This window comes from Lichenostomus cassidix, chromosome 13, assembly GCF_008360975.1.
Source record: "Lichenostomus cassidix isolate B80296 chromosome 13, HeHo_3.0, whole genome shotgun sequence".
Lineage (NCBI taxonomy): Eukaryota > Metazoa > Chordata > Aves > Passeriformes > Meliphagidae > Lichenostomus > Lichenostomus cassidix.
This window is the reverse complement of record NC_139494.1, coordinates 7,324,315-7,340,226: the sequence shown is the minus strand read 5'-3', so window position 1 is coordinate 7,340,226 and position 15,912 is coordinate 7,324,315. Positions and strand designations below refer to the sequence as shown.

Genomic DNA, 15,912 nt, shown 5'->3' with positions numbered 1-15,912 from the left:
TTTTCCACCAGAATTTCTTATTTGTAAATTTATCTAGATTTATGCAAATCTAGGCTAACAAAAACTTGGTATTGGCCCCAAATTTCAGTAAACATGATGAGGTGAAGAAAAAAAAAAAGTAGCCCAGGAATTTAAGAAGGCATTCAATTCTGGCATCAGCAAGAGGATGAGGGGAGGAAAAAAAGGATGAAGAAGAGAAAGAATGGAAGGACTTTAGAGAGGTTAAAATGTATTGAAATGGGACAAAAATCTGTCATGACAACTCAAATAACCTGACTTGACAATAACTCCTTTTTTAAAGTAAGTATATCTGAACTGAATTTCATTGAAGTATTTGGTATAAGACTAAGACAATTAGTAAAGCTTGTAAAAGGTGTGTAGGAAATTGTACTGCACTGAAAGGTCGTGCTAAGTGCAGAGAATGACTGCAAAGCTCTTCCTTCTTGACATTAATATTTTTTGGTATTTGTGTGTTAATGAAATTTCTAATGAAACAAAATCTGTAGGCATTGTTAGGACCAAGGATGAACGGAACAAACAGAACAAGAACTGGATAACCTTGAGGACTGTAGCAATATTAAGAACATTGATTTATGTGAACAGTGTTATGAAATTCCAAGTCATGTGTTCTCAGCACTATGCAAAAAAAATTCTACCAAAAGCTAGAAAGAACTCACTGCTGGAAAAGCAGTGAGGAAGGGAAAGACTTTACTGTACTGTTCCAGGAAAGACTGTCACCTGTGATATGCAGTTGTGAAGAAAGGCAGAGATGGCTCTTGGAGAAAGGGCAGGATTAATGCCACAGTGTAACGGAGATTCCATCTGGGATGCTGTTTATGGGATGAGATTCCTAATGAATGCCAGCTCTGCATTTCTCTCAACATGCTCCTGCATGAGAAAGCTAAAACGGACTGGCATATTCAGTTTCATGAAATGAAGCGTGTGAGAAACTACAAGTGTTTTCATTAAACATGTTATGAAGGTCCTAGGAGGGCTGGAAAAGACACTGAATTAAAAAAGATCTGTTGGCCCAAGCAGTGAGTATTAATTTCATGCCTTCATAGGCATGAAAACACTTGAGGTAGAATTTATAGCATAGCTAACCACTACGAGAGAGGAGTGAAACAGGCATCCAACAAGATCAGTAGGGCAAGAAACCAACCTTCTTCAAGCATGCAGCTTAACCACCTTGTACATGGGATCGTGACTTCAGCACCTGCACTGAATGACTCAGAAAGTCACTCTCCATCTTATTCACCCTGTCCATCTCCCTACCAGCATTTTTGACTGAAGTGATTCATGAAGAGTAGACAGAAAGGTTTTCATAAATGTCATTTTGTCCTGATGAAGACCAATCATGACAGTGCTTCAAAACACAGTTCAGGTGTTACTTTATCCATATTCTTTAATGCTCTTTGTTATTGCAGTGAAAGACAGGCTAGCTACACACAGTATCCTGATTTAAATCAATTTAATCTTTGGGATGCTGCAACAGAGCTCACAAATCCATAGATAACCTGGGTAAATTCAACTCCTACCCTCCCTTTCTGTGAAATAATGAGCACTGAGTTTTCATACCAAGAGGAACAACAGTTTTGAGAGCTCAGTACTCTGGTTTTTAGGATTGTTTCTTGAAAGATAAGTTATCTGCAGCAAACCTCTACTCCAAATCAGATGAAGGGGAAATTTCAAGTTCCAAGTCTCACATTCTGAGTCTGAATAAGAACAAGTGCTCTCATTAATAAGCAGAGACATAACTGAGTATTCTATACTGTGTGAAGACTGACCTGACACATATTTGCTGGGAATATGTTCCAGAGTGGTTTCTGAAAGGATGAGAGACAGGGAATATCTAGTTTGTGAATCCCATTAAGATTTAGTCATCCCAGCCATGCAGAGACATGGCAAGACCTTGTTGGCCATTTAAACAATGCTGTAAAACAGAAAGGATTTCCTCTGACTCTCCATCTTCCCACCTTACACACACAATTGGAAAAGAGAAAAATTCCAGGTCCTTGCTACAAGAACAATTAAAAGACACTGTCACAGCAAAAACATTCTCAATAAAAATCTCTGTAAACCTGAATTATGCCAATAGTTTTGCACATTCAAATCAGCCTAATACATATGCCACCTATATAATGGCTGTCTAGTATGGCTGCAGGTATGAGATTCCGAGTCAAATGCTATCAATGGCAATTATATCAATAACTGCAAAAAACCCCCAAACAAACTGGCTTTTATCCACTCTCAGAGCAAAGTCCATCATTACATTTGCTGCTTGTGAATATCAATACACAGAATTTTAATGATAGTCTCACTCTGCTTACTTATGCATGGAAATTATTTCAGGCAACAGTGTCACAAGGATTTTAGCATATCTGGAAGTTACAGTAAAATGAATGAAATTTGGACACAAATGTAAAGTATATTCTTAAACGCTTTCTCAAACAGAAGTTCAGCCATACCAAGTTCTTTCTTACCAGACTGTAGCACAAATTAAACACATAAATCCCACATATTTCATAATACAGACCTTATTTGAAAAATACACGTACTTGTGTCCTGTATATTAAAATGTGACTTTAATCTTGAGAGTTCTGATATCTTAGAGTGTCAAATAACATGCTTGCAGTATTGTCGTTATAAAAGTGATCACGAATTCTTTTCAGAGAAAAGGGAGGTTTTACGTCACAAGTTTTATCCACATAGGAAGTTCAACAGACACACCAGCCATTAAATCAAGATATATAAACAGACTGTTTACATGCATTGGAAGTTTAACTACAGCACAGTGGTTAGGAAAAAACCCACAAAACACCTACTTCAAGGACAACTCTAACCTCTTGCCTTTATTTATAAATGGAAACAAGCTGCCACATAGTTCAGCAGTAAAGGAGGATAAAGAATTGATAATAATCCTTGTGCTCCTCACATGAACTCCAACAAGGCATTTGAATGAGACTTTTAAAGCTGTAAATTGTCCATCAAAACACAGAATAACTTTTGCTAATCCTTGTGCCACAAATTACTAATCCATCTGGAAAGCTATTTTTTTCGCATGTGTTTACAAGGATCTAAACGTCATCAGACAGAAAGACAACTGGGTTAGTAGCATGGGAAAAAAACCCAACCCCGAACAAAACGTGAAAAAAACAGAACCCAACAGAAACAAAATCTGGGAAGCAGCTGACCACAGAATAAGTAGGATTTGCAGAAGTACTTACAGCTTTCAATCTCCAGCGTGCAGTTCTGCTCATCCAGCGGATATCTCCGCAGGTCCATCATACAAGCAGCTGTTGTCGTAATTCTGGAAAGGAAACACAACAGTTTATTAATGTGCCTTGTTCCAAGCTTCCCTTGGTCACACTTTGCTTTGCTGAAGGAAGAAACTGTATTTCCACAGAACTGATGCTCTGCCTGGTTCTGCTTGAATTTCATGTCTGCTGCTTGGTGGTAACTAATGCTCTCCCAGGGAGGTCACCCATTCTGGTGGTCCTGCACAGCTTCCCCGGACACAAGGTTTTCCTGCTGTGTGTTAAGCAGTGCTGACTGGCACAAGCACCTGGGGAACCTCCTTCCACACCATTAAAAAGAAGAGAGCATTGGACAGCAGCCAACTGTACAAGATTTCTTCAAGCTGAAAGGCTGACCAAATGAATCAGCTCAAATTGTAAAATCCAAGATGAGGATCTCCACAATGGGACCCAAGGTGGAGTAGATGGAACAGCCACAGCATATCAAACACTGTAAGACATTACAGGACTAATGTCTTTCCAAGGTATTAATGAGAGATTGGGTGACCAATAGTTTCCATCTCAAAATCCTGTCTCATGTATGAGGGTTATTGGCCTTTTATGGCAGATATTTAGAATGTTCAACAACTGTTTAAAAACCTCTTGTACATTCTTTGTTCTGACAAAAAACTTCAGAGAACTCTTTCATTTGATGTACCTCATTCTTTCTCCTTAAATACCTAAAAAGCATTAATCAGAGGCAGAAAATTACAGTTGCCTGGTCAAAATTCACTCAGAATTGACTGTAGCAACCATTTCTGCAAGGCACTTAGGAATCTTCATTAGTATCCTCACTGTCCTATCTCATTGCTCTCTTGGAGAAGAGGAACATCTTTTGGCATCAAGTTCTTTCGTCATTTCATACAGGGGTACTCACAGAATTGCTTTGGAAAATATAATGTTTTTAATCAGTGTGGGTTACCAGAGATGCTTCACAAGAAAGACTTTTGGAGTGGGGAAGAGACTCCTTTGCCTCCTCTCAGGGAAAGCCTTGCAGCTTTTAACAAAATCTGACTGCTGAGGAATACATGTTTGTTGATAGCAAATGCAAACGGAACAAGCAGCAGCACATATTGTTTAAAAAAAAAAACAAACAACCTCTTGGCAGTTCATACTTGGTTCTGGTTTTTTTAAAATTCAAAGGAAAATCAAAGAAATTCCTCTGTTCCAATGTAAGACTGATTATTTTTGGGCAAACTTCAGGAAAGGTATAGTGAGACCAGAACAAAATTACTGCTCATGTTTTCTGTTTGGTTATGTTTGGGTTTTTTTGTGGGGAGGTTTGTTGCTTTGATCTCCTCAGTATTTCCACAGCTACGTGTACATTACAGTCAGGAGTTTCATAGGAGTTTCAGCAGTTCACAGAGGAAAAGGTAGAGCACAGACTCACAGCCAAGGTTTAAATGCACAAAAGAGTCATGGGAAATACTAATCTGAGTGACTGCTAAGTTTTCTCAGAGATTTCTCTGCACTAAACACTTCCTACCAGAGTCTACCTGATCATCCAGGGGTTCCACACAGGGACAACCCCCAGCCTGTGCTGCCCTCAGCAAAGTGTCTGTTCTTACTGATGGAGTGGAGAACTCACAATTCTCACACCTTTCTGTAAGATTTTTGGATGCAAGAAAAACAAAAAAGGCTGCAGACAGCTGGGATAAAAGCTCTCTAAGGGAACATCAGCAAATCACTGAAAGACACAATGCCCTACCTCACCAGAAAGTAAAGAAAAAAAGTTGCATGGTAAGGAAAATTATTGGTAGACCAGAGATTTAATCAAGCCAAAACAGAAGTTTTGAATAATGTATTTAATTCAACTTGCTTGTTCCTTCTTATCCATAATGCAAATCCATTGAAATGAAACCAGAAGTCTGTCCTTTCCTCTCCTTGTACCTCCCTCATATTTTTAGCCTGACTTCTCACATTTATAGTAAAGTAGATGAAGTTCTCTTTCATCTTCATAATTATTTAAACAGCAAAACTACCTTTTGATAATTCTTAGTGGTTTGCAATTCATGGTGAATAGTTAAATCAAATTACCAAAGCAAGAGAGTGCAAGAATTACCACCTTGGAATACTTTTAAAGGCAAGAGACATGACCCACACCTTTTCAGACAGAGGAAGAAGTTCATTTCAGAAGTTGGGAACACTTGAAACAAGCCCAAAGCCTCTCCTCCCAGAGCAGAGCTGTTTCAATTTTCACAAAAGGATTAAAAATATTTTTTATACAGCCTGCACTGGTTGAAAAAATATAACATTGTATTTTGCATAATGTAACCTTGAGAACAACTAACGAAAAAGTGAAAGCTTTTAAAAAAAATAACACTGTGACTCAAGGCACTGCAGTCATTCGGGATGATACAGAGTAAGAGCACTCAGGCACCACATGAAATGAGACATCACAGAACTGCCTCATACAATAATCTTTTCATCTGTTGCTAAAGAAAGAGAAACCTTGTGACATTTTATGATTTTTAACAATGAAAATGAGTTTTCATCTTCCTCTTTTATAAACTATATTCTGAGTGTAGACTGATTATGAAGCACACAAAAAGCAAACCCTAAAGCACCAAAAACTGACTAAATAAAGTATTATGAAGTAGACCTAGAGAAAACTTCGTGTGTTAAAATAAGCACAACTACACTGCAAAAAATCTGCACAACTGTCTGGTAGGGAAAGTAAAGTTTGCTGTCAATAATTCAAAATTACTCAGATAAACTATCATTTTTGAGAAAGCTAAAAAGCTGCTCACCTCTAAATCTTTGGCAATGTTTTATGCTTCAAGTAAGAGTTGGAAACTGGCACTATTCCTTTCCCAGACCAAATGTGAAGGCCATAAAGGACTTTTTTTAAGCACTTCCAAACTTAAAGTGAGGCAGAAAATAATACCCATATTATAATACTATCCCAGAAATGCCGGTAGTTCCTATTTTTCAGTTCTATGCAGGGAACAGTTTCTCAAAATCCTATAGATTTTGCTTTTATGACAAGTTCAAGTGGGATTTGAAATTCAAAATAGCAACTTCAACAGTTCTGACATCACTAGTGAAGAAAAAACAGCGCTGGGAGACAGGAGAGCAATGCTAATGACATGTGGAGATGGACAGAATCCAATTCCCTCTTGGAGCTGCAGTGGCTCTGCAAAACTGTGGAGAATAAGCAGGAAGAGAAACTTATCTCTGCCCTGGAAGGAAGCAGCTCTGCCCTGTGCTGACAGATTGACAGACACAGGAATGATAAGCAGGAAGGTGACATCTTCAGAGAACTCTCCTGAGCAGAGAACGAGAACAACAAACTTCTAACACCCTCCTCTCCTCTTCTAGCTCCAAGAGATCATGATGCTGTGGAGCCAGACAGAACCGAAGCCCAGGAAAATGCAAAGACAAATTCTTTAAATGTAGGCACATATATCCTGTTGAAAGCAGTGTGAGATGCTGCTTCAGATTTGTGTGGCTGAAAGCTGACTGACTCCTCATTAACAACATCAGGGCAATCCAGAGAGCTCACAAGGATAACAGACGGAATCTCTTTATCGACAACTTGATAAGAATTCTGTGTGTGCTGACTGGGAGTCAGGAACTCTCTAAATTAGTTACTGAAATCATGTACTGCAGCTAAACCCACTGTTCACCTTTGCTTCTTGGAAAAGGTCCTCCTGCATGACAGCTGGAAAAACTGTGACAGCACAGCCAGCAAAACCAATTTCAAATACCCGGAAATTCTGGGAACAAAACATCAGTGGGATAAATCTCTCACCTGGATGATAATATTTGATTTAAACATATGTCGAAGTTGTTAGACATACTAACAGATCTACTTTTAAATAAAATCAATTTATTGCTAGAGTACACAGAACTTTTTCCCCCTGCTTATTCACAGAAAAGAAAAGCTTCCCTTGTGTGATCATAGGTTAAGAGTTGGCTGTAGCAAAAAACAAAGTGATGTTTCTACAAACTCAATATTAAATCTAAACATTCAGCTATAAATCTTTCAGCTATAAATCAGCTATAATCTTTCAACTGTAAACAGCATATAGAGCTTCTCAGCATAGCTTTATAGGAAAAAAAGAACAGCTGTTTTATTGATGTTAATGTCTCTCTTTGAGATTAAATGATATGCACAGGCTACCCAGAATCTGTAATATGCTCTCTTCTAACATAACTTCTCAACATTTCCTGAGTATTCCAACCTAAGTGTCAACAGCTCATTTTTCTTACTCCATCTGGAATTTGTTACCTAATGACATGTAGGTATTTGCCCCTTCTTTCTGCAGTGTGCAATCTTTGGATGTTAAGGTGCTCTCTGAAAGCTTTAAGTACATTTTTCAAAGCTAGTAGGCATAACCATAATACAAGTTAAGACTATGAAGGATATGATACTAAAACATTTTCTAATTCAGGAGAGGAAAAAACTTTTGTAGTAGATAAAACACAGAGAGTCAGAACACACTCAGAAACTTCGCCCTCATGAAGTTCTGTTGTTGCTGGGATTGCTGGTAGAAGAAGCATATAGATTTTTAAGAGGAAACTAAAATCTATATGCTTCTGATCTTTCTCCGGAAGAAGTTCTGCACTTCACTGCTGAAGTACAGCCTATTGTGCCATCTGCATGCCAGCAGGGAAGAGGCATGGAAAACCAGAGAATTTGGATCTTATTTCATGGTAAAAGATGTCTGTCTCAGAATAATCAGAATTTTGCTGCAGAGTTCCATTCTATTTTCTGCTATACTGCTATATATGTAGCTCTATAAATTGTTTTTTAAGTGAGATAGCATTTCCTACTATCCTGTCAGTGTCCAAAACTCAGCCATAACATCATGTTCATAATTTAAATCCCTGCAAAAAGCACACATCACTCTGCAGTAAAATCTTCTGCTACAATAACCTCAGCTTTAGACTGAATTTATTCAAACCTTTCTCCAAAGTAATATGTTCTTCTCTGGAAAATAACACCTATATAACATGGCAGAAGAGCTCAGTGGAGCACTTCATAATTTTAATATTTTATTGCTAAGAAATGTATCCTTGTCTTTCAGCATTCACTTCACTTTTCTCTTTCAAAAGAAATAAATAAAAGGGAGAATGCTAAAACACTACAGGACTTACAGAAAATGAAACAATACGAACATGATGAGTAGTATGAAACAAGCAACCTTGGAATAAAGAGCTAGTACATCTCCACTTAACCAGAATTCATAGTCCTTTTGCTTTCCTAACCATCACTACAAATGTGAAAGTTTTATTTTCAACTATTTTGCAAAACATGTTTCTTATTCTGGTTGTGAAAAATTCATGTCTACTTCACTACTGAAACAAAAAGTGCGTTATTTCACTTTCTTTCTCTTAAAAATTTATGTTGTTACCATCCAAGTCACATTGTAAGGAATAAATCATATATACAAAACATCTTTAAATCAGTTGCTCTGATATTACATCACATTAAATACAGACTCTCTCAAACTATGGAAGAGAGCTAGAACTTTCTAAGGAGACACATGAACTTGGTGGTTTTTTTAATCGGTTCTCACTGCCTAAAATAACTTGTGCTTAGCTCTGATGAGACCATTGGACTGTAAACATACCCTACATTAACAATTTTTATTCCAGGATGATAAAGACGCAGTTCTTAATTAACTGAAGACTGAGGGAAAATGTGAGTATCTTCTCCACAAAAATTGCACTGCTTCAAAGCACTGATTGTGCAGGTAATACTGCCTCTAAAACCACAGGAATAGGGAAGAACAAGTTCTCACAGGCAAAATTGAATGAGCTTAGCCCACAGGCTGCTTAACAGAGTGACAGCTACAGTGGCCCAAGGCCATCTCTGGAGAGCAGGGTGTCTTGTTTCACCCCAGCACCTGTGTCTGAATGCTCTCCTGTGTGGGTCTGAGCAAGATTTCTGCTCCTCACCTCCACATCTGCAGAAGCCAACCTTCGGCAACTGCTGGTTCCTGGAAATGCCTTCCCTGGAGATGCTGTGATGCTGAACAACCTGCACCTCCCTCTGCTAGTGAGGAGCTCTGGATAATGAGCTCACACAGAAACTGCAGGCACTTCATTAAGTTCCTAATCCACAGTTTCTGTGGATTTGATTTCTGCAAAATCCTCCCTTCTCACAAAATGCCACCAGCCAAGAATATTACTCGTTAGCTGTCTATTCCAAGAAACTGAGTGGAAGGTATTTTCACTGTTCTGAAGGAAAAAAGTTTTACTTCAGTTAAAATTTAATGTGAAAGTCAAAACAATCTTCAGTAAGAAAGGCACATTGAGTTGTATGATCGCAGCTTATTTAGTAATTCTTACAGAAGTAGTAAGATAAGAGCCCAAAGCTCTGGCTTTTGTGAGTCAGACAGCTCATTTCCCACAGGAAAATGTCAATAGAAATAATAAATGTAAGTTGATTCTTCATAAGAAGAATTACTCTCGGATCCAAAAAGGTGGAAAAAAGTCAGTAAAAAACCCTATAGCACAGACCTGAAATTATTGAGTTTCTTTCAACAACCTTTACAACAAAGCAATAACCCACAAAATTCTTACAAAACACCAAGACAAAAGTAAAATGAACACTTGCTGTCCTAAAGCAGGAATCACACTTTGAAACCAATCAAACAGGGAGGCAGTTAAGAGTCAGCATGAAGGCATACTGTAAGAAGCATAGCGGAACAGAAGTTATTACTTACTAACTCAGTTATTATCAGAAACTTTTATCCCCACAGACTAGAATGCAAGGAGAGTTGCATTGCCTCAGTGTAGGATTTCAATTACACCATTTACTTTCTATGCCTTTTCCCCCATTAGATAATCTACTATATATGTTTGCAATTCTAGCAAAAAAGGAAAAGCTCACAAATATGCAATTTCTTTCCTCTTCACTCTGCTCTGACAGAACTTCACCAGAGCTAATAATGAAGCATTTACTCACTTCTTAAATTCTTCTATTTTCTGTCTACAGACAACCTGACCTTCCCCAAAATGCATCAGAAACTATTTCAGGAGCATTTCAAAGTGGTATGGTACAAACAACCACGGGTGATTTGCTCACCATGATAGAGAATGAGTAAGGGAAAAATCCTGCTCCGAGGAGATCCACGAGTACATCATTATGTGCTACCACTGGTGCCTTGGAGTTCCACCACTGCCTAGGTTCTCTCCAGTGCCCCAGGTATTGAAACTTTTTGGGAGCATCACACTAGGCCACCTCCACCCATGACGAAGTCTTATACAAATGTAGTTTTTTTCGTTTTGTTCTGCTTTTCCTGATGACAAAGAGGATGATGTTTTCCCATTCCTTACTCCCCAAAGAGCTCCCAAAACAAACTATCATTCACCAGATACCCAGATTAAAAGAACAGAGCATGCCAAGTGATCTCCCAAAGCAGGAGCCACAGATGTGTGTCCCAAGGAGCACATCCTGAGGAACCCAACCCACTGCAGCACAGCCACCTCACCCATAGTAGCTGTAATGAGCTCTCTGCACAACTCAAAGTACTCCTTTGTACTCCTCCTCACCTCGGCTAACACATCCTCTTTCATTCTCTATCTGAGAGATAAGCCACTAGCAAACAGCTATAGAAAATAATCCTATTTTTTAAAACATTTCCCATGAGAGCTGGAAGCACATGCAGTCGCTAAGCACATCAGAAAGAGAATGATGTAGCCCAAGTCTCCTCTGCCCCCACCTTCCCTCATGTATCTTGCAGGCTGAACACTGTGCCACAAGCAAAAAAGAGAATGAGAAATTTCCCTTTTTGTACTACTCTTGCACAAGCTGATTAAATCTCCTGTAACCATTCAGTACAATAACCCAAACATCCTTGTAATTGACTATTGTCATAAGATCAATATCTCAACCTTTGCAAATAAATACTTCAGCTTTGTTCTGATATTTAGGGCAGAGTATGAGACACGTACCCAAACACATAATTTTACCCTACTGACATCCTTTCAAATACCACTGTAACATCACCTGTCAATAAAGGGAGAACACAAACAAATAACAAAGATGATCTTAAAGCTCCAGAGCATCTCAAGTACAGCCCTCAGACTTTATGTCTGCTATGCTTATGAATGACAGGACCATTGGCCAGATCAGCACAGTGATACTAATGTCTCTGTTCGCTTTTAATTTCATTGAATGACCATTATTTGTAGTTAGTAGGTCGTAATGCTTCATCCCCCTGTGGCAATAAGGGGATGGGGAACTCCATGGGTAGATTGTGATGACCACAGCAGATTTTTTAAAACAAAAAATTCTGCAGTACATAGACATGTGTATATATGTATATATTTGTGCGTGTGTAAATATATGTGTGTGTGTGTGTGTATATATATATATATATGTATCTCATTGGTACTGATAAAACAAAATGTAATATAAGGAACATAATATTTCACTGAGAATGAGACTGTCTATACTACATTTATCTTGCATCTACAATGCCAATGCACACAATACTAATTGCAAGCATGTTTGCATATCCTCACGTGATCAGCACCTCCAGGGGCTATGTAAAAGCTTTTAAAAGGAAACAATAAGAAACTGGCTTCCCCCCTCTCCTGCCCCCTTTTTTTTTTTTTAACTGCAAGGTTCATGACCTGATACTTTGAAAACCACATCTTTTAGGACTCAAAGACAAAGGAAAATGGGAACCCTGTTTTGAAATACTTAGAAGTATCTGTCTTCCTATATAGAGTGGGTCTCAAAGCATATGAAAGCATGATTTAAAAAGAAGGAAACAAAACTAGCTTTGAAACACATACAACAATTCAATCAGCTGTGCAACCATACCTGAAAACACCACTAATTCCATTTTGTGGTCATATTCATCACGAGTGACAAGAAACACAAATATATTCACACACACACACACACACACACACATATATATATAAAACATAAATGACATGTGCTCCTTAATCATCCTTGATGAATGCTATCTCTGACTTTTAGGGCTTCTCCCTGCAGCTGTATTTCCCTTTATTTTTTGCAGCCAAATTTTCATTCCCAGTGAAACAGGCTAACAAGAATTGGGTGTCAGTAATTGGGAGGTATTACATCTCACAAAGTTTGTTAGCCTTGATTTAACGCAAATCTTTAACAATAATTCCTGAACTTCACTACTACATCACCCAGTTTTTAGATTTAACACAGAGAACAGAAGCTGACCACAATGTTAACGTCACAAGACCCCAGTTAATACCTAGCATTGACCTATAGCTTCATTTCTAGCAATCCAAGTTTTTACCATTGTTTTTATTATTTTCTTTACATCATTTGATTTACTGATTCCTGTTACAATAAACAATAAAACTGCTGGCAAGAAACCTACTGTCTTATCCCAAGTGGTTTTAGTTTTTACTTTTTGTCACAAAATGTTACCAGTACGTGACTGCAAAAAAGTAGTAAGTATAATTGGACTGAATTATTCTTTTCTTCTTCCGCAGCTCTGATGTCAGTGGATCCCCCACACTGAACACAAAGAGATCATTGGCCAGTTTGTACAACAGTGTTTAATTCATGCCCTGAGGAGTGTCTGCACAGCTGCACCAAGGGCCTATTTCCCAATATTAGAGTGGGACAACTGACATAATACGTAAAGACCTGGAACATCTCACAGAATGAAAAGGGGCACTGGGAAATTACAGGGAAGTCCTTGGGGGATGATTTTAACTGTCCTTTTGCAGCAACTGTTATGTCCATAGAGCAGTGATTACTGAACAGTGTCGAGTTTATCACTTAGGAGTGAGAGCATTTTGCCCTAGAACTGGGAGAAATTTAAAGGGTCAACAGCAGTCCAAGAAATTAGATACCAAGAACAGGGAAAAAAAACCAAAACAACTAAACCCCCAAAAATATACCTACAATGAAGTCTTGTTTTGATAGTGGCATTAAGGCTGCACCACTTCACACATCCTCTTGCAGTACAGAGCTGCAAGATCTGCACATCAAAGTATTTAAGTGCATTACAGGCATCAGGCACTGACACCTCACAAAACCCCTGAGGGGTAGGATAAAAACATTTTTAAAACAGAATTAATTTTTCAGTGTCACAACCTCAATTAGGAGTCAAATGTTTTAGTCCAGTGTGGCTAATTACAGACTACTTTCAACCACTTCTCTTGCTTTTATAATTTTTGTAGGAACTAAACCACTCCTCCTCATCTGCTTGCCATGATCTACAGAAAGGCTGACACTGCACTGGTGAGTGGTTCTGGTAGTCCAGAACAATATTTTGAATTTATAGAGGAGAACTTGATCACTTAAAATGACTACCAGAATTCTTAAAAATGGCCCCAATTTATTCAATTACTTATATGAAATTATAATCTATAAAGCACAGGTGAAAGAGATATGTATGTAAATCATCCTATATGTGCACACTAAGAATTATCCCCTAGGGATATAAAGCTGCAGGTCTTTATCCTTCACATGAGCCATGTGTGTCCAGAGTATCAATAGGATTTCTCCTGCCCAGTTATCTGAGGCTGCTGAAGCTGTCCTGAACAAATTACCTGTTGGCATTGTGGTTACAAACCCCAGCTGGACAACTATTCCTATGTGAACAGTATTTAACTGAAGAGATGAATAAAGATTTGGGAGATATTTTTAGGCCTAATTCACAGCAAATTGGTTTCAAATGACGAATTTCTATTAACATCAAATGATTTTAGGTAAGGCTCCTGCAGAGAGGGGAAAAAAAGAAGACAAGAAAAACACCTACAGATGATTTTGTATATAAAATGATGTCATGGAGAGCTGGGAAAAGATGATCATTCTTATTGATATAAATGCTTTAGGATAGGTCTGATGTGGGCAAAATATGAACAAGTGTATTCTGCACATTTTATCCTTAAACATTGCTATTTTTCCTGCTCAGGCTAATCTGCAAGTGGAGATCTGTGGGGAAAACCCATTTTGAAGCTATTTCTGCTCCTACTTTTGTCTCCGCTGATAGATAGGTCCACCGACATTTCTAAGCCAGTAGGTTTCTTTTTTTATTTTTACAGTGAAAAAATAAGTTACTTAGAATTGCCTCCTATCACATTCCAGATGTCATGTGCTCTCCTCATCTATTTGTTATGGCTTGCATTGCCTCTTTCACACCTGATCCATTTGGGATACCAAATACTTTTATTGCTTTAATATTGCTTTAATTATTAGAGCAGCAGGAATATTATTTTGAAAATGGGATGCCATGTTCTCCTTGAACATTTCAAAATCAGTACCTACATCAATTCAACTCAGCTTTAGCTAAGAGTTTATTGGATGTGAGAGAGAAGCATAATAATGAGTCAAAACCAATGACTAACACTAACAGGCATCTAAGTTAACTCCAGCCCTCCTTCTGGAATCCATTTCCCAAGGGCTACATCACCTCCTGTGCCAAAATTAGGATGTTCAGTCACGACCTTTCTCTTCCTCATCTTCATTTCAGAACATTCATAACTTGGTTCCAAACAGAAACGGGAAAACCACCCCGAAGACTTCTGACATCTCATCTGCATCCTACTGGCAAGAAGAACTGACAGCTTGACGAGCTATATAACACCCTGAATGTTGGAAATCTCAATAGAAAAGCTGGACAGGGAATATTCAGCTGGCCCCATCCTGTTTATGAAATAAAACCTTTGAAAATTCTCAGTAAGTAGATCTCAGTGGCCAGAACTCTAATCCATACACTGCAAACAAACAAACAAGAAAGGAATTTCCTCTTAATTAGCATATTTTCCTGCAAAATATGCTTTTTAATAAATTAAATCTGTATTCCCTTAAGACAAGCTTCAGTAATCTTACCAAGGTGCCTTCTTTTCCCTTCTAATGTTAGATCCATCAGTTTCTGCAGTCAAAGTTATTTGCATTTTTGATCAATAAAGCCATTAGAATTGGAAGATATGTGACTCTGATCTGCCAGAGAGCCTAGGATGACTCTGTAGACAATCCCATTAGCAGATAGGGAATGGCTTGAGTCTGGAAGAGTCTGAGTTCAACTGATTCTCATCAGAGGTTCATCAGGTCTCTGCTTCCCATAGACCGATGCAGGCAGTGGGGATCACTTTTAACATTTTCTGCAGCCAGAACTGCATTTTGACACTTCACACTGCACTGGAAGTTCAATCAATATATAGGCTACATATGAAAGATTGCTTTTTATTGTGTATTTTTATAATTTAATTTAGAAAACATATCCCCCACTGCTTTTCCTATTACCCGGTCTACACACGAACTTTCTTTTCTCCCAGAAACAAGTTAAGACTAGTCCACACTTGAGGCAGATAAAGAGTCAGCTGGAAAATGCCAGTCTTGCCCAACATGGCAAACATACATCTGATGAGTAATTAAAATTTTATTTCAGGTATGTCAGACCTGTCCTGGACCCATTCCTTCAATTCAGAGAATTTTAAAGTGGTCATTTTGCTTTAGAAAATTCATCTTTTTCTTTCTTTTTTCCCCCCCAACCAATCTCTAAAATTACTCCTATGCTTCACTTAAAAGTCTTTTATACAGAAACAATAGGACAACACACGCTGCAACTCAGTAAATCAAATACAGAGCCTTGGGAAGCATTTACTTGATTAAATGCACAGGTGCTTTGAGGTGACTGCAAGCACTGGCACAAAG

General features: G+C 38.2%; 1 protein-coding gene across 7 annotated transcripts in view; it reads right to left on the bottom strand.

The window, feature by feature from the left end:
• The window catches only part of GABRB2 (gamma-aminobutyric acid type A receptor subunit beta2), a 139,632-nt gene that overhangs the window by 61,443 nt on the left and 62,277 nt on the right, over positions 1-15,912 (bottom strand). For all 7 annotated transcript variants that reach the window (XM_085073461.1, XM_085073462.1, XM_085073464.1 and 4 more), the window contains one exon: positions 3,228-3,310. In XM_085073461.1, coding sequence (XP_084929587.1) covers positions 3,228-3,310 — 83 coding nt within the window. The remainder of the gene's footprint in view (positions 1-3,227; positions 3,311-15,912) is intronic.